This window comes from Aquila chrysaetos, chromosome Z (assembly GCF_900496995.4).
Source record: "Aquila chrysaetos chrysaetos chromosome Z, bAquChr1.4, whole genome shotgun sequence".
In the NCBI taxonomy this organism is placed as follows: Eukaryota; Metazoa; Chordata; class Aves; order Accipitriformes; family Accipitridae; genus Aquila; species Aquila chrysaetos.
Genome location: NC_044030.1, coordinates 27,790,662 through 27,809,710, shown reverse-complemented (window position 1 = coordinate 27,809,710; position 19,049 = coordinate 27,790,662). Strand labels below are relative to the sequence as shown.

The following is a 19,049-nucleotide window of genomic DNA, read 5'->3' as shown; positions in this document are numbered from 1 at the left end:
TTATTGACAGCTAAACTTGGAATTACCATTTGTCCTAGTTTCAGCTGGGATAGAGTTAACTGTCTTCCTAGTAGCTGGTATGGTGCTATGTTTTGAGTTCAGTATGTGAAACATGTTGATAACACTGACGTTTTCAGTTGTTGCTAAGTAGTGTTTAGACTAAAGTCAAGGATTTTTCAGCTTCTCATGCCCAGCCAGCGAGAAAGCTGGAGGGGCACAAGAAGTCGGCACAGGACACAGCCAGGGCAGCTGACCCAAACTGGCCAACAGGGTATTCCATACCATGGGACGTCCCATCTAGTATAGGAACTGGGAGGGGGCGGGGGGCGGGGCGTGGAGAGGAATTGCCGCTCGGGGACTAACTGGGTGTTGATCGGGCGGGTGGTGAGCAATTGCATTGTGCATCATTTGTACATTCCAATTCTTTTATTATTACTGTTGTCATTTTATTAGTGTTATCATTATCATTATTAGTTTCTTCTTTTCTGTTCTATTAAACCGTTCTTGTCTCAACTGACGAGTTTACTTCTTTTCCCCATTTTCTGCCCCATCCCGCTGGGTGGGGGGGAGTGAGTGATCGGCTGCATGGTGCTTAGTTGCTGGCTGGGGTTAAACCACGACACCATTACAAATTTGTCATGTACAATTTCTAAAAATGATGTATTTAAAATCTGAAGTCAGTGTTAGGCTTTAACATGCTCCATTGACTTTGTTTGACATAGGTAAATAAAAGCAGCTATTATTTAATATGATTGTTATATTTGCACACCACACAAAAGGCAGTCATAAGGTCATAAGCACAGCTTCTATTTTCATTTGAGTTAGAAACTCTGCATGGAAAATTGGCTTTCATTTGAACCTGTTTCTGATGTATATAAAAATACATTTTCCTGTCTTTGCTACATGGCACGTAGTAGCTAGTAACTTCTTTGTCCCAGAGCAGTGCATATTTGCTGAATAGCTGAAACAAAGAAATCACAGTAGTTAGATCAGCTGGATTTACAGGCTGGAAATGAGCATTTAAGGTTTTGTTTGGTTTGTGCATTGTTTAAGGATATTTTTGCTTAGGTCACACAGCAAAGTCAAAAACATTTTGCACCGGTAGCCCGTGTGGCCTCACTGCTGTCAGTGTTCTTGGGTGGAGGGTTCAGCAGCTTTGAGTGTTTCAAGGAGGTGAGCTGTAGGAAGGAGAAGCAAGGAAAGAGCATTTCCAGCATACCTCTGTAGTTGTTAGGAAAATGTTTAGCTCAGTCATGGCTGATTATAACCAGAGACAAAATTATAACGTGCTGTAGGAATTTCTTAAAAGTCTAGACCAATGTATCCATCTACATTCTTGTGCCAGAAGTTGATTTATGTTTTTCCCAATGCTGATTAATATGATTACATTGTATAGTAGCAATAATAATTTCCCACTGTCTTCAGTTCATTTTGAAATTGCTTAATTTGGATGAAAATACTGAATGAAAATCTTTTCAATGCTCTGAAAATTTAAATAGTGTGAAAACACTTTAATATTGGCAAACTGAAATATACTGGAGTCATTTCCCTCCTCCCACTGCACTACTTTTAAAAGAGACACAATGACATAGTAAGGGTTAGATTTTTCAAACCTGACTCATGTTTGGCATATGACAGGTTTGGTTTTATTGTTTTGGGATAGTTTTTCAGCAGTGTTTAAAAGACAGGATGGTGATGTTTTCAACTGCAAATTGCAAAACTGAGAGCCACAAAACTACCAATTGCATTTTAAATTTTATTACTTTAAGTAATAAAGTAAAATGTTCTGAGAGGAAGCAAGCATTTCCCAACTTCCATTAAAATTGATGTAGTGCAAACTTTCTAACAATGTTAAACTTATTAAAGCTGAGTTCTGCAGCACCACCTGTGTTATATGAATAGCCAAAAATTTAGTAAACAAATTTAGTTTGAAACAAGGAAGGTGAGGCAAAAGAGATTTCACAAAGACCTTTATAGCAAACATAGAGGTTTTGAGATTGTGAGTGAAGCTTCCTACAGTGAAGAGTAGAGGAGGATGACCAGTATATACATATCTTGAACTTCTTCTAAAACCATGGACAAAGAATTTAATTTCTCTTTCTCTTGAATGTTTTCCTCCATTCCCCTACTTTTGTCCTAATAGCTTAGTCTATCTGGTGCTTTTGTATTCATGACTTGGCCATTTGGAAGCAGCATTTGTTATCTGTGATTGAAAACTAGTGCTTATTCTGGCATGGCAGAACTTCAGTTTTTCTTTCCATCTTTAGCCAGTGCTGACCATATCTTGCCTTTGTCATTTTTCCTTTATCTACTCTAACTTAGTCTTTTATTTGGTCCTATCCTTTCTCTCTCCTTCAACCTTTTCTCCTCTTCCTTTACCTCTCTCTCTGCCACCCCCTGCAAATGGCTTACCATGCAGTGCGTGTATTTATGGAAAGTTGTGGGTTTTGTTTTTTGGTTTTTATTCCATTTTTAAGAAGTAACTTTAAAAAAATTTTGAAGACTATATTTTAAATGTACTTTAAAGACTGTTCTTTAAATTGGAGAATTTTTATCTCAAATTTTAGATTAATTTTTCAGTGTCTACTATTTTTCTGTACAAACATGCATGTTTGCATAAAAATGATATGTAAGAATATATGTTATTATACTGAAAATCTCTATTTTCTACAATACATTGTTTATTTGGCTGTTTTGTAGAACAGAGAAAATGTGGGTGATACAGCAGCAATAACTGGCTGACTAGCTTTGCGTTTTCATGCACATGTGCATAGTTTTAAAATACTTGTACTGTAATTGCAAGTGAGCTTTGTCAGTACTCTGCCAAACCCATATTCAATCCTTTATACAGACTATAGGTCCCGAACTCTCTCTGTTTGAGGCAATATTACATGTAGCTTGACACAGACAGTCAGAAATTCCATCTGCGTTGAATGGGTATGCTTTTGTTTCTAGATAACCAATAGAACTTTCAGCTGCTTTCCTTCTGATTCATCACACTTGGTTTCAAACATTCTCATGAAACATGGTTTCCAAACATTCAAGGCATCTACAGTGGTGGGTAGTCTTGATGAAAGAGCTACTGTTCTAATTTTTCTTCTGCATATACAGTGAAGACTCCTTTTTTGTTGTTATTTGTAAAGGTACAACTGTGATTTTCTGATTCAGATTTTTGATTACAGAAGTGTTTGTTGAGGCACAAAGTGCTGGAGAAACTAAGAATTCTCAGATGCCATGATGATGAGCATTATAAGAACCTAGTGAAATTGGGTTAGCAACTTTTTCACTTGCATAACATATGTACTAATTTATACATGTTGTAAAAACAGTGACTGTTTACTTTGTGAACATACTGAAAATGAGTTCTAGTATCAATGGTGGTAAAAACCAAACTGCATATTATCCCTTAATAATGAAATGTGGTGTGACTAAAATAGCTAATAGTTTGAAAAACTAAACTGATACTTCTTAATCTGTAAAGTCTCCCTGTTTTGTCCCACTCTAGCCATTATCCTTTCTTCTGTTCAAAAGCACTGCTTTTTTCGGTTTGGAATCTGGCTACTGATGGGAGGAAAATCTCTCCCACGTTACCACTTGTCAGCAGATCCACAGCTACTCTGGTGTCTTTCTTACCTGAAGCATATATTTTTTCAGCATTTTCTGTTCACTTGCTTTGGAGTTATATCCATCTTCTAACTACAGCTATTTTTTATATAAACGTAAGAAAATGAAACTTTCTTGAAAAAGAATGAAGATTAAACTCCCAGATCACCAACTAAAATTAAGTAACTATCAAGATAATAATATCTTTAAATTAAAGTGTGAAACATATTAGATAATGCTGGTACAATACATTAACAAATGAATTAACTATTTTTACTGTCCTTCCAGGATATCTAATGTTAAACAGAACTGCTGTCTGTACTGGTATCTCAAGTTCACCTGTTGACTTTATTACAAGGATTTCTGGCTGCTCCATTATTAATGGCTAAAATCATTGCTTTTCCACAAATCTTTCATTTTTCTAACTTTTTTCAAAATACAGATTTGTTTGAAGCAAACCAACCTTTTCTGCTATTGTTTTTCATCCACCAGAGTTTTGCTCTATGTTAGGATTTTGCTACAAATGCAGCACTGTGATGTTCAAGTTTGTGCAAACTGGGGTAGTGTTTCCACAGTATGAAAGTTTTACTGCAAACAGTGAGATTAAAACTTACTTTGTCTTCTGGTATATTTATACAGCAGAAGAATGTTGTTAATGTGGAATAATTTTGCATGGGTTCAATTGCTAATGATTAAACTGTTTTGTGATCTGTACAGATAAACACAAGGACTGCTCTGGTGTAACTTTACATCTCACACATCAAAAGTAAGTATCTTTAAAAATACTTACTTATTACGATTTTTTTCATTGGAACAGAAGGCATGGAAACTCCCCCTTTAGATTCCTTTGAAAACATTTGAAATAAAAATAATACATACTTTGCAATATTAAGAATTTTGAAGCAATGTGTCATCTGTTAGCAAAAATTTTCATTTCTGCTAAGAAACTTGATAAAACGGTGCTATCAGTACTGAGTTAATCCATCTTAAGAGGTTCATATTTAAAAATCTTGGACACGGAGAGCAATTATATAGATGATCATTTTGTCCTATTTCACATACGTTGTAGAAGATGCTTTAAAAATTGTAGGTCAGTATGAAAAAAAAGGACAGAAAGGGAAGTGCTGTGTAACAGCTACTTTCTCAGTAGACCAACAGTTAGAAATTAGTGGTGTTGAATGGTATTGCATATTGTGTCACTTGCAGTTGGGTTTTACAAAGGACTTGTTTAGCAGAGCTTGGGTTTTGAATTACAGGCAGCCTTTGATTGCTGGAATGTATCTTATGATGTCTGTGAACACTGTAATACCACCAGGCGAGAAAGGTGAGTCATAATTCTACAAAGTGATTATATAATTTCAGCATCTGATTTATTTTTATTGCTTATTGTGGAAGAAAATTTAGCAGAGACTTGCTGAATTGTAGGTGAACAAATTAATGGCTTAATTAAACAAATGATGAAAAAAATAGCTATAATTTTAAAATTGTATCATATTTCCCGATGACTATGTTGGCAAAGGCGATCAATGTTGTAGAAAACAATGTTATACAAAAGAAAAATGATCTGTGCAATACTGAAGTTTCTGGGATTCTTAAGAGTATTTCTTTGATTTATTTTTGTCTTAATGTTTTACCAAAAAAGCCCTACCTATTTTCTTATTCCTCCCTCCCACGAAAAAAACATAAATTTTTTTTTACTGTTCTTCATCTGCGTTTGTCATTCATGCTTCACTCTTGTGATTTACTAAGAGTTCAGTTTAATAAATGAATTTCCATCAGTAAGGAGCTGCTCTTTAAAGATTTTATTACTATGTTCCTAGTTGGTTAACAGGTCAAAATCCTGAAAAAACATTGTAAAACAAAGTTTCCAAACAGTTTCTATCCAGAATCTTACTCAGTGGATTTTATGTGAAATTCAGCTTGGATAGTCCCAATATCATTTCTTCAAGCTAGCATGGAATGTTGAGTTTTAAGGAAGTTGAACACTGACTTTACATTTTCCTATGCTATACTGGAATTTTAAATTAGATATCTGAGAACACCATTTGTCCCATTTACAGTTTGCTTACTAAATAGGATGAGGTGGTCAAATGCTCAGCTGACTCCAACTATTTGGTGAATTCAGCAACTTGAAAACTTTTTTAATTTGAATTGAAACTTAACATGATCTTCAAAATGAAAACATATCAAATGAATCCCTGCCCCTGAAATATTTGATCAATGCAGATACTTACTTTTTCAGCTGGAGGGGTGAGGGAAAGGAGAATAAAAACAGTTCTGTGCCTGTTGATAACTGCATTCTTGTGTTCAATCAAATTTGCAGTTCTTAAGTGAAGCATGAAGTTTGTTATAACAGGAAATATGCAGCCAGTCCCCAGATACCTCTCAGAGAGGCATCAGCAGAGGCATTTCTCTGTAGGCTCTTCCTTATCTACTATTACTGCACCTAACACAAGTACTAGCCTGCAGACATTGTCTGTACAGCACTTCTCTGCCAAAGTCTGCATCTAACACTAAATCTTTAAGGCTGAGCCTAGAACTATATGATCTTAAAATCAAGCCTTCATTATAAATTTTATCAGCTTAGAATTTTATCAGTTTATTTTAATTTTCGCCTGAGTAGAATATTTACCATAGCTATGTTTAAGTGTCCCTCAACATAGTCTGTAAGCAAATGTATTACTTTGTTAAATAGCAGTAGTGCACACTGGAAAAAACTGAGTTTCAGACCCATTCTGTATGTACATCATCACAGAAAGTAATTTTCAAGTGACTTGTGCTATATTTTATTAATTTTTCTTTACAGATGTCTTGAGACAGACACTGCAGAAATATAAGATAATATCCAGTATCTTTTGAAATTATCTGTTTCCAGTGTAGGTATACCTTTTGTAAACCACACTGAATGAAGTACAGTAGTGTAACTTTTCTCTGTTTGATAAATAATGTGTTTTTCTTTGTTTATTGCCGTCATATTTTAACAGTGGTTGATGCAGACATTGCCTGTCATTACAAAAGGTTTCCAATGCACCTTTTTGCCTACAGAGTTCATACACACAGACTAGGTAAGAGTTTTATTGCAACATAAGAATGTCAAATAATGAACAGAAAAATGCTGACACTACAACATTTTTTTTAGAAGTATGTCTCATGTTCACATATGTATTGATATGTTATAGGTAAAGTAGTGACTGGATACAGAGTGAGAAATGGTCAGTGGACGTTGATTGGTAGACAGAGTCCACAACTACCACAGGTCGGTTGTTTTTTTAATTCTAACTGTAAGTTTTAATTATCTTTATTTAAAACTGAGAAGCTGAATTGGCAGTGATGTACCCACAGATTTGCGTCATGGTGTTTCCACTGGTATGTGTTGTTGTGCCACTGGAAGTGAATACTGCCAAATATTATTAAGATAACATGATGCAAAAACCATTCTGAAATTACTCTTCAGATGTGTAGCACTGTCATTCTTGTATGTGTGTATATTGACGTAAATAGTATGAGATACTTTCACTGATTATGGTGAATCATCCTCTCTTTCAGGCATTCTACCCAGTAGAACATCCTGTAGATGTTAACTATGATGATATCCTAGCTGCAAGATGTGTGTTCAGTGGTGAAGGCAGAACTACAGAGACACGTATAGGGTAAATTTTCTCTATTTGCTCCATTTCCTAACCATTTTTTTCCAAGGTATTCAGTACATGTAGAAATGTATTTGTTTCATGTCTTCTTCCAAGATAATTCTAACAAATTTAAATTCTGCCAGAATGGTCTGTTTTGCTCTCTAGTCTGCTAAAGATTTAACTCTACACAATGTTCATTGCCTTTACTTACGTGAATAATCATTTTGCTGAATTGTTCAGCACATTTCTCAGGTGAAGCTGTACTGCCAAACACCTTACTCAGATGTTGGGCTGTTCTGCACTTAGAGAAGGATTCAGAATATCAATTCTTAAAAATGTATTTTTTAATAAATTGAAGCTATTGACTTTTTTAAAACAAAATAATGAAGCTTCACAATTTCTCATTGTTTCAGAAAGAAAAGTTATGGAAGCTTGTAAAATTCTGATAAATTTTGACCCATTGTAGAATCTAATCTTAAAAATTCAGAAAAATATACCAGTTACCTTTTTTTTGATATAAAAAATATACAGGCTTCTATGAAAAACAATAAAAGATTGCATCTCAGTAGAGGGTTAAAGATTCAACACAAATTTATCAACTTTCAGTGGGTACTTAAAATACTGATGAGTAGCAGCTGAAGCAAAATGAGTTGTTTGAGAAGAGGTTTTTACGAAGGTCATAACACTAACAAAAATATATCCAAAACCTTAATTTAACTGTAGGCCTTTTTTTTGCAAGTTCTTAAAGTTTCTGTCACATTTCTGTAACATTCCCCAAAGTAGTTCCTGTTTGTTGAATAATCCTTACAGTTTAAGAAACAGTCCTAGCACAATTGTGGTCTTTTCTTTCCGTTTACTAATATGCTTTCAACAGGGAAGTAATAGAAAGAGAAATTAAGGAAAGAAGCAGACCTTTACATTTTTATTACATAATTTCTACCTATGAATTTTGAAAAACAATGCATAAGCATTTTAGGCAAAACTATTACACAAAAACCGATGCATAATATGCAAGTATGTCTGGTTGGAAAATATTTATCATCATAATGTGAAATGAATGGATGAAAAGGAATGCATTCACAATAATGCTGGGTATATGGAAAGATATACAGCTAAAATAAATTAAATGAAAGTTGTTTAAATCTTGGAAAATGTTGCCCTGATGTTGCAGTTGTCTTGCTCCCATTCAGAATCACTCATTGGTCCAAAAGAAATATTAAAAGAAACTTTGAGTTCCAAATACAAACACTGAAAAAATGGGAAATGCAAATGTGAAAGGAAAGCTGTGAAATAACACATATCTGAGAAGGATCAGATCAAGTCTGCTTGCTCACTTTCACGGTGGCTGTATTTAATTTTCTGCCTGTGTTTTTGTTTTTTCTTAAACTATCTGAAAAAAAGATCTTGATTCTTTATGTGATTTATCTTTAATATACATAGGAGGCAGAGCTAAAACAAACTTAGACTTCACTTTGTCCATTCAGCTTTCCAAAGCTGATCAGTTAAAGCTTAACCATTCATAATATATGCTGACTGTAGTTAAAATGTGACATATTCTCAGTGTTATACTTTCTTAACTCTGTAATAATTTCTGTGATAGTCAGCTAGTCCCTTTCATATGAATCAAGTGTCATTTTTGGCCAAGTCTATTACTTAGTATCTAACTTGAGGAGGGAGGATAGATGTTCTTGTTTTAGTTTTACACTTTCCTTACTGTGCTGTTTGTTTCTTTACACATTTGGTCTTGGTTTTTTTCATGTTCTTCTTTAGTTACACTAACTGCTTTCCAGTATCTTACGTTATCTAATGACCCCTGTGATTCACACTAACCTTTTTCATCCTGCTTCCTCTCCTAGTCTGAGAAATTAAATTATGTATTGAAGCATGCCTTTTAAATGTCTGGAGTTTGGCAAACCAAGGTTCAGAAGTGAAAACTGATTTTGCTTGTGCAGTTGACTACATACAAGTTCAGGGTAATTACACAATCACAGACTTGATATCTCTGGTGTAAAAAGGTGACGCAGGAGTCATCTCTTCAAAAATTTAATAAATTGTCCATTTCAGTTAGCTGGATTTCTCCTCAAGCTCAAATTTTTGCAAATTAAAGGGTTGAATTATCCTTTGTCAAATAAGAAGGACATCAACTATTCCTAATTTATAAAGCAAGATTTCTTCTAATTTTTGCTACAGACCAGTAAATACTCCATGCAAGCAGCCACTGCAGTTTTATAACAGATAACTTAATGATGTTCAGAGTAAAGGTTAAAGGTGTTACAGTGTCAAGTATATAGCTTACCAGTCTAAGGGACAGCAAAGAAGTGGAGCCCATTCAGGGTAAGACCCTATCTTTGTAAAGGAAAGTGCCATTGGCCACGGTGGCTGCTTGTTTTTCCAGTTGCAATGTAATGTATTGTTTAAAGCTCTTAACAGACAGAAAATAGTGCAACCTCTGTCTTTCTCTTTCAAAATATATTTAACAGGTATTGTACCATTCAAGAGAAGGTTTATGTGCCTGTAGCAAAATGTTCCCATTCAGTATTTAAGATTCTTTAACTGCATTATCTTGCTTTTCAATGCTAAATTCTCTGTTTCATTATGCTTCACTGTGTACTGTCAATATACCAAGATCTGGATACAGTTCTACATATCTGTGGCAGTGGTGTGAAGGTAGTTAGCAGGAATTTTTAAATTTTATTTCTTTTTAACTTGTGCATGAGCATTTCTACTCATTAAACTCATTCACAAAACAGGGTTTCTCAGGCATTCAAACATCTAATGGAAGGATTCTGGGTTTTCTGTGAATTTACTAAAACTGTAGTTGACAGAGTATTTTTTTTTTTTTAGCTGTAAATATTTAAAATTATCAACTTTGAAATATTTAGACACATTAACTACACAGGTGAACCAGAGTTCGTGTGGGTTCCACATCCCCTTTTCTACTGGCATTTTAAAGAGGTGGCGATTACAGTGACAGATATTGGGAGTCCAACAGTGAAGTTAATGCTTTCTAAAAGCTTAAGCTGAGCTTGCCAAGTCAGAGTTTGATTTTTGTGGTCTCCAAGGGATGCTAAATTTTCAATGCATGGAAAAATACCAATTCCCCTTTTGAAACAGTCTCATCTCCCATGTTCCCCCTGTCTCCCCTCTGGCTGGTGTCATTATTGTTGCTATGGTGAATAAATGAATGCTGCAGGATGCTGCTGGAAAAGTCAGTGCTGACGTCTTTTGCAAACAGCTAATAGGCCACCCCCATATCTTTTTATGAGTGTGGGCTCCCTGGTTAATTGTGAAAGGTAATTAAAAATCTTAATGTAAACCCCCTTATTTTATGAACCTTTCTTTATAAGTCCTAGCATATTCCATTGTCAGGATTGTAGCTATAAATAAAAGATATCAACCTATATGGCAGAGGAAAAAAACAGAAACAGATCACAGCTGCAAAGAGGCCCTGTATTGTCTGCTTCACAAAGTAATATTTTTCAGAACAAATTATTTCTCGTACCAGCTGTTTTGTCTATTGAAGACAGGCTTATGTAGCAATACAGAAGAGCCTCTTCTGTTCTAAGTACGTGCACACCATTTATCAAAGAACTGAATTTTTCTAGTGTTTAATCATTCCTCTTGCACTCATGTTTTACTTACAGAAGCTTGTGATCAGGTTATTCTCAAGATGGCAGTGCTATTTTCTCTTTAAGAGATATTTATGGTATCCTAATATGTAATGAAATTAAGTTTTTCTGCATTAGAACCAGTGTGATTGGCCAATAAATGGATGCATTTGAACATGGGGGGAAAAAAAACTGTCATAAAAGATAGCTGCTGAAATGAAACATAGATGTCATTTGCAATGATTTTAAATTAGGTTTGCCCCAGACTGACAGAAAAGTATATGAATGGTGATGTAATGAATTATACAGTTCCATCGTATTTCATCAGACCATGTGCATAGTGCATGACACACTGGGGACTATGAGGAGTATGCTGGGAAAATGAGGAGGAAGAGCAGTTTAAATAGTTGATGCAATTTTCTGTAGAATCAAAACCAAATTATTAGGAATTTCTGAGATACCTGGGGAGTTTGTGCAAACTGATGTTCTCTAGTATAAACTGAAAGAATCTTTTTATATTCACTGCAATGAAGCTATTAAATGTTTTAGTGTGGGACTTCTAAACATTTCATTGCAACTTTTTAATATTCTGTTAAACAAGTTAGATTAATTGAATAACAGCTATATTCAGCTCATTTTTTACTAACTGCCACATCTTTTCTGTGTTGTGTAGGGGAACAGCCAATGATGAAATGTGTAATTTTTACATTATGTACTATATGGAAGCCAAGCATGCTGTCTCATATATGACCTGCACACAGAATGCAAACCCTGAGATGTTCAGAAATATACCGCAGGAGGCAAATATTCCTATTCCAGTCAAGTCTGATATGCTAAAGGTGACGCATGGACAACATGAAGGTGAAAAAAACTTGTGATCCATTTTATTCAAGTCTTTTTATGTTCACTGATGTGTTTGTCCCTGTTGCTTTGATAGGCTAAATTTTCAGAAAAAGGAAATGCAATTCTGGATAAAATTCAAATCACTAATTATAGACCATTCTGCTCTTGTTTTTGGTGGAAATGTGTGCCATAGTCTTTTGTCCATTTCTTCCTATTGTCATCTTTCAATTTCCAACATATTTTTATAGCTACATGACCTGTGTACCCAAAAGATTGACCTCTTTTCTGTGCTAAATATCAGTACTTTATATTAACAGTTTCTTAATATTTGCTTTATCTTCTATTTCCTACAAAGTTGAATCATAACTTTTCCATAGTTTTCTGGATCCCACTGCCTTGTTATGGGAGGAATCAATTGTTTATATTGAACACTAGTAGGCATGTAAGTTGCAGCAGCAGTATTATCCAGAAGTAATCTGACTGATATGTCCGTAGCAAAGTACAAATCTTAATTTTTTATTCCAGTTGTTTTACTGCTGCACTGTTTGGTACAACTACTATAGATACATAAAAATACCAAATGTTCATTTCAGAAGGGCTTTTTTTCCTGAGTAGGAAGATACTCAATTCCATTCACACGCAGAGGTTAACTTCATATCCTAAATCCCTTTTTCAGAAACGAAGGGTACTGATAAAAGTTCTTTGCTGCAGCAGGCCAAAAAAGAAGAGGAAGAGATTTTGGATCAGGGTATGTACTTGTGTATTTCTGTGTCAAGTAAAGGACTCACAAATGTAAAATACTGATATATTATATCCTGATTGTTACTGAGTTATGAAGGTTTTAATCTCTTTATCTTTAATTGATCTGATTTGCAATGTTCTGTACAGCTAATATGATTGAATGCTCTATAAGAAATAATTTAAAAAATCAGTATAACGCTGATCTCTAGCCTTGTAGGTAAAATTTATGAGTGCATTTTAATCTCATTAGATTTTCCTGCTCTTGGTTTAACTTGCTAAAGATGGTTGTAATTTATCTATAAGTGCAATCCTAAAGAATAGACATGAAGAAGTAGTCCTATGTATGTAACTATTCTATATTCTATATGTAACTATCTGCTATTAGCTCTTTGCCTATTTCTCAGTTTGTATTACTATGTATGTATTAGGGAATAATGTGTTTTTATGCTGCAATATTGGTTGTACATGCAGTGGGTTGAGTGCAGGTGATGTTTTATACTGAATTATTTTTCACTGCATTTGTGTATATGTGCATATACGCATAACAACTCATGCAAAAATTTGTGCAGTGCTTCGTTGCAGGAAAAAATCCATGACTATTATAAAGCTTCTAGAAATACTCTGAATGTTATTTATGTTTCAGAGATATATTAAAATAAGACTGTATTTTAAAGTTCTTGTGGCTCATACGCTATTAGATAAATATTGTTCAAGATTTTTCTTGATTCTGAGGAAAAGACCTTGTCAGCTACAGTTTCATACTGTTTTCACTGGACAGTGTTGAGGTTCAAGGACTAAATACGTTAAAGGCAAATTTTCTTTTGCCTTTAATGAGAGCAAAGATTGGGCCAGCATTTAGAGTTTCTGATAACATCTCCCAGAGGGGTTAGAATTTCTATATACTCTGCCATTTTGCAGAGTTAACTCAAATAATTAAGCTACAGTTACATAAAAACTGTGTAAGAGTGTAAGAGTATCTTGACTGAAAGTACCTTAAACTACTAGAGACAATATTTACAATTCCATATCTGAAACTTATCTTAGTCAATTCAAGATGGACTTTTATAGAAAGAAATACAATTCTAACTTTTTTAAGCCTATTCCAGAGCAGAATGAGCTAGCTGCTTGCAAATTTATATCAAGATTTATGCTGACAAGCTGCTTCACCCTAATGTTACTAATAAGTGCATTAGCATTTGGTTGTAGATCTTGTTATCTGTGTGTTTATTGAATTTGTTAATGTTTGAAACAAAATGCTGAAACAAGGCCCTGTATTAAAATCTTTTTCTTTTGTCTTTGAAATGTATTTCAAAGCTACTTTTCTGCAATGCAGTCTCGTTTGCTGAGACCACTATTTAGTATACATCCTCATCTAACATGTTTCTATGGAAACACACTGCATTGTTTTGTCCATTTGAAATCAGTTCATGGCATGAAATATGAAAACACAGTAGTTGCCATGAGAGAATTTTGTTTCATGTTCTTAATTGTTAGTTTAAGATAAATTCTTCCATCATTTACAGGAGCCTAGCTTCAATTTTACATTGATACAGCTCTAACTTCAGTTGAATTATGTGTGCATAAGCAAAAAAAGCAAAGGGAAAAATCAGATCAGGTTTGGTTTTATTTTTGTCTCCAAAGAGGGAAAATTGGGTGGCTGTTTTAGACAGTGGGCTTTGATCCTACAAGCACATGAGCACCTGGTAAGATACACTTGGAAAACCAGCAGCCGAAAGTGGTCTGCTAAAATGTGCCTGTAAAAATTACATACCAATTGGAGTCTGGTTTTGTGGGGTGGAGTGGTTTTATGTAATTGTGTTGTCTTGTGCTTTAACCCCAGCCAGCAACTAAGCACCACGCAGCCACTCGCTCACTCCCCCCCACCCAGTGGGATGGGGGAGAAAATTGGAAGGAAAAAGGTAAAACTCATGGGTTGAGATAAGAACAGTTTAATAGAACAGAAAGGAAGAAACTAATAAAGTTAATAATAAAATGGCAATAATAATAAAAGTATTGGAATATATAAAATAAGCGATGCACAGTGCAATTGCTCACCACTCACCAACCGATGCCCAGTTAGTTCCTGAGCAGCGATCCCCCCAGGTCAACTCCCCGCAGCTTATATACTGGGCATGATGTCACATGGTATGGAATACCCCTTTGTCCAGTCTGGGTCAGCTGTCCTGGCTGTGTCCCCTCCCAACTTCTTGTGTCTCTCCAGCCTTCTTGCTGGCTGGGCATCAGAAGCTGAAAAATCCTTGACTTAGTCTAAACATCATTTAGCAACAACTGAAAACATCAGTGTGTTATCAACATTCTTCTCATACTGAACCCAAAACATAACACTATACCAGCTACTAGGAAGAAAATTAACTCTATCCCAGCCAAAGCCAGGACACATTGCCAATTTGTCCATCTCCTCAAGTGACTTTAGAGAGTTAGCCAATATAACCAAATTTGAACAAGGTCTTAATGACAGGAAAATTCTACAGTTTGGAGGGAGGGGGCAGTGGACCCCTAAGTTGCAGAGAAGCAAATACATACTTTCACTGAGGTAAAGGTTATAACATAAATTTTTCCCGTTATGGTCTGGCATGACATACTTTGTATGATAAGCTTATCTACAAAATACAGATCCACCAAAATTCAGGTTTCATTAGTTCTATTGCTGCTGAGCTGTTGCTCAGTAAGTTTAGCCTTTGATTTGCTCTGAAGATAGTACTTCAATGTTTTCTCCATAATTCTGTGGTTTATCTTGCATGTTTTTTTCTCGATGACTCATTATGTTGTAGCAACTTAATTTTCCCTCCTTATTTTCAAGTAACTGAAGTAAACACTGTTACTTCACTAGAACTGAGATAATTGTTAAGTTGTTATATTGCCCTAGAGATACTTACAAATCTGGGGGGGTAGAGGCATGGTCAGAGAGACAAATTTTGATGTGACTAGTATTAAATCTAAGCATTTGCCTCAAAAGGGGAAAACAAAAAAGCCCGCCATGTGAAAGTATCTGCCTGCTAATAATATGTATATCACATGATTGCCTGGGCATAGGTTTAGAAGATGTACTTCCTGCTACACGTAGGCAGTTCGTTGTATCGGCACCTGCAGGAGTTATCACTGCTTTTATGTCAAATTTTCAATTTCATCACCTTCAATCATCAGAAGCACATTAATAAACAACGTTGAAATAAGTAGTAACCATCACAAAGTGAACCACCACTCAGCATGAAGACAAAGCTAAATCCCTGTAGTGTTAAAATTAAATGGAACTTACCTTAATGAAACTGACCTCATTATATTGTTTCTGAAACAGCAGTGTCACTGTTTGGAAACTGTTCATAGGAAGTTAATTATTGTAGGAAATGCAATTGATTTAGACATTTGTGCATATTGGAATGTTTCCTGTTCCTGCTGAAGCACAAAGTCCGTAGCAAAACAAATATTATTTATGTTTATTTTTTGTTCATTATTAGAAGTTTGATTAAATTGTATTCAATAGATACAGTAGTGAAAAAAACTACTATCTGTTCATAGCATTCACCATGTCTGCTAGATGTCTCTTCTTTACCTGTGGAAAAAAGGCCTAAATGTGTTTCGTTTGTTCAACATTTTCCTGGCTGTAGTCTGTGGTGTCATATAGTATAGTTTAGGTTTGTTTTGGAATGCGAGCAGTGAAGCAGCCTTTACTATTAAGAAAGTCAGCTGCTGCTGTAGCCGAAAGCTGTATAGACAGAATAGCAGGATTAGTTTCTTAATAACAAGGAAGGAATATACAGGTGATGATTAATCAGATGTGCAATATTTAATTTGTTAACCTGTGGCTCGTGATTTGATATCTCATTTTGTGTGCATTAGATGTAATCATAAACTTTCTTTTGAAGCAGAAAGGACAAATTTTTTTCCTGGTAAAGCCCATATAATTATGTTTAATTAGTTTAAAAGAAAAAGTTCAAGGCTGGCTTGAACTGAAAATTCACTCGCAGCATATAAAACAAAAATCAGATTTGATTTTTTGTTTTAGAAGGGCATGTGTGTACACATGTATACATTACTTACACATAGATGGGAGAGAAAAGAGATGAAATTTTCATCTTACTTCTGGTATTAATGTTTAATATGACACTTACAAAAGTACATTTTTGCTTGTGCCTGTCTTAGGGAATTTAGAAGTTAGTACCGAAAAAGTAACATATATTTTTGCCTCTGATGGTGGAATCTGAAGTGAGAGTCAAAGTTGTGATTCTTTTGCTGTCAGTATTGGTCAGATATCCTGAAATATTTTTTTTTTCTCTCATCCCCCATTATTTCATGGTTATCATGAGCACAAGTTATTCCAGGAGCTCAAATGGTGAAGTTCAATACAAGTGTACTTAAGATCTCTCTTTGGATGTCCCAGCTAGACTCATGTGAGGTCCCTTTTTCACAGCTGAGTGTTTTGACTGAAAACTCATTAAAACTCCTACATTTAAAATAATATTACAGCTTAAGTCCAGCATTCAGAAGTGAGGTTTTATAAAGTTGGGCTTTTAAGTCTGCGATCACAGAATTGCTGCCCTGGTGGTGAGATAGGTTGCACAGGAAAACACCTCACTGGACTTCTACTGTGTTGTTTTAGAGATTAGGATGTCCATAGTGAGTGAAATAGAAAACAACATAAAGAAAAGAATATGACTTCATGGTTTAAGGCAATTTGATGCTCTCTGATTAAAGTGTTGTCATGGTTTAACCCCAACCGGCAACCAATCACCACGCAGCCACTCACTCCTCAATCACCTCCCTCACAGTGGGATGGGGGAGAGAATCAGGAGGGTAAAAAGTGACAAAACTTGTGGGCTGAGATAAGGACAGTTTAATAGGTGAAGCAAAAGCCACACAAGCAAAGCAAAACAAGGAATTCACTCAGTACTTCCCATCAGCAGGCAGGTGTTCAGCCATCTCCAGGAAATCAGGGCTCCATCACACGTAATGGTTAAACGCCATAACTCCAAATGTTCCCCCCTTCCTTCTTCTTCCCCCAGCTTTATATGCTGAGCATGATGTCATATGGTATGGGATATCCCTGTGGTCGGTTGGGGTCAGCTGTCCCGGCTGTGTCCCCTCCCAACTTCTTGTGCACCCCCAGCCTGCTCGCTGGTGGGGTGGGGTGAAAAGCAGAAAAGGCCTGGACTCTGTGTAAGCACTGCTCAGCAGTAACGAAAACATCCCTGTATTATCAACACTTCTCAACACAAATCCAAAACATAGCCCCATAGCAGCTACTATGAAGAAAATTAACTCTATTCCAGCCAAAACTGGCACAAGTGTGTTTTACTTTAGACTCTTATCAGAGTTGCTGAATGGTTCTAGGTAGCTGGCTACCTTTGTGAAGTCTGATTTCCTGATCTGTTTTCCTAGTCTTTGAGGATGGACAGAACAAACAACTGAAGCTAAGTCGTATACACAGCTCCTACTGAAACTGACTGGAAATGTGTCTTAAACATAAGAATGAAATATAATGCTAAGTACCCTGTAAAATCACATTTTGAGATGTTTATAGGTGGACACCCAAAATGAATGGATGCTAAATGACAGTTCTGGCTGTAATCTCTAGTAGCAGTAATCATGGACCTTAATTTCATAGGAGACGCTGTGATAATGAAGTAATGTAGTGTAAGTGTTTCATAAACATAGATGATGGAATAGAAATGTTAACTGAACAGAAAGACTTCTCTTAAAACACATGTTCAGGAGTGCTTGGAGGGGGATTCTTTGAATGAGGTTAAATATAAATATAAATATGTAGTGATGGCCTATTGATTGAGGAGATTTCTTTGTAAGAAACATTAACATCATAATCCATACAAAATGGGGGCTGAATTAAGTTTACATATAATTCTGCTATTTATTACTTGTTGGATGCCTAACACATCTTTTAATTATTTTCAGTTGTTGTATGCTATATTTGCACATGAGTGCGTGCACACACACACAGAGACAGATAAAAACTTATGCACAACGTATTTGTTACACTGCTGGAAATATTTTGCTAGGTTGTAGCTGAATGCTGAATTGAGAAACTGAAATGTCTGTTCAGTGTTGCATATTTTGCTGTTTACTTGTGAGTTTCTGTGAAAAGCTCATTACAATAAAAATGTACTGAACTAGGCTTTTTGTATCTGGGATAGCAATTTCTGATTGATATAAGTGCCTCATCTCTCTTTTGTTTCCTTCTTAAAAAAAAAGAAGGGAGGGGAAAATGTGAAGGGAGGCCTTCTTGCGGGATAAGTGTTGAAAGGAAGAGGAAAGGAGAATCAGCATGTAGGAAGGTCCTTGATTTTTCAGGTAAAGAAGTAGTGTATTTCTGTGATAGTATTACATGGCAAACCTAAGACAGCAGAGTCAACCAGTAAGACTTAATGTATTTTTATGCCAGCACGTGTAGTCATGAGTTACATTCCTGTCTAAAATCAGTTTGTCATAATTTACCTTTGCACATTTGTCTGTGTTTGTAAGAAAAGAGAGGACTTCAATTTGGTAGGTGGTTAAAATATATTAGGTTGATGGAGAAAGGATGAAGCTTGAAACAGAAGAAAAATTCACTTTCCAGTATTGATGTGGGATGCCTACAATGAAGTAAGTGTTA

General features: G+C 35.4%; 1 protein-coding gene across 9 annotated transcripts in view; it reads left to right on the top strand.

Moving 5' to 3' along the window:
• The window catches only part of PAM (peptidylglycine alpha-amidating monooxygenase), an 83,019-nt gene that overhangs the window by 33,651 nt on the left and 30,319 nt on the right, over window positions 1-19,049 (top strand). For all 9 annotated transcript variants that reach the window (XM_030003940.1, XM_030003939.1, XM_030003938.1 and 6 more), the window contains exons 7-13: window positions 4,321-4,369; window positions 4,860-4,927; window positions 6,588-6,668; window positions 6,783-6,859; window positions 7,150-7,253; window positions 11,514-11,701; window positions 12,360-12,431. In XM_030003940.1, the coding sequence (XP_029859800.1) occupies window positions 4,321-4,369; window positions 4,860-4,927; window positions 6,588-6,668; window positions 6,783-6,859; window positions 7,150-7,253; window positions 11,514-11,701; window positions 12,360-12,431 (639 nt within the window). The remainder of the gene's footprint in view (window positions 1-4,320; window positions 4,370-4,859; window positions 4,928-6,587; window positions 6,669-6,782; window positions 6,860-7,149; window positions 7,254-11,513; window positions 11,702-12,359; window positions 12,432-19,049) is intronic.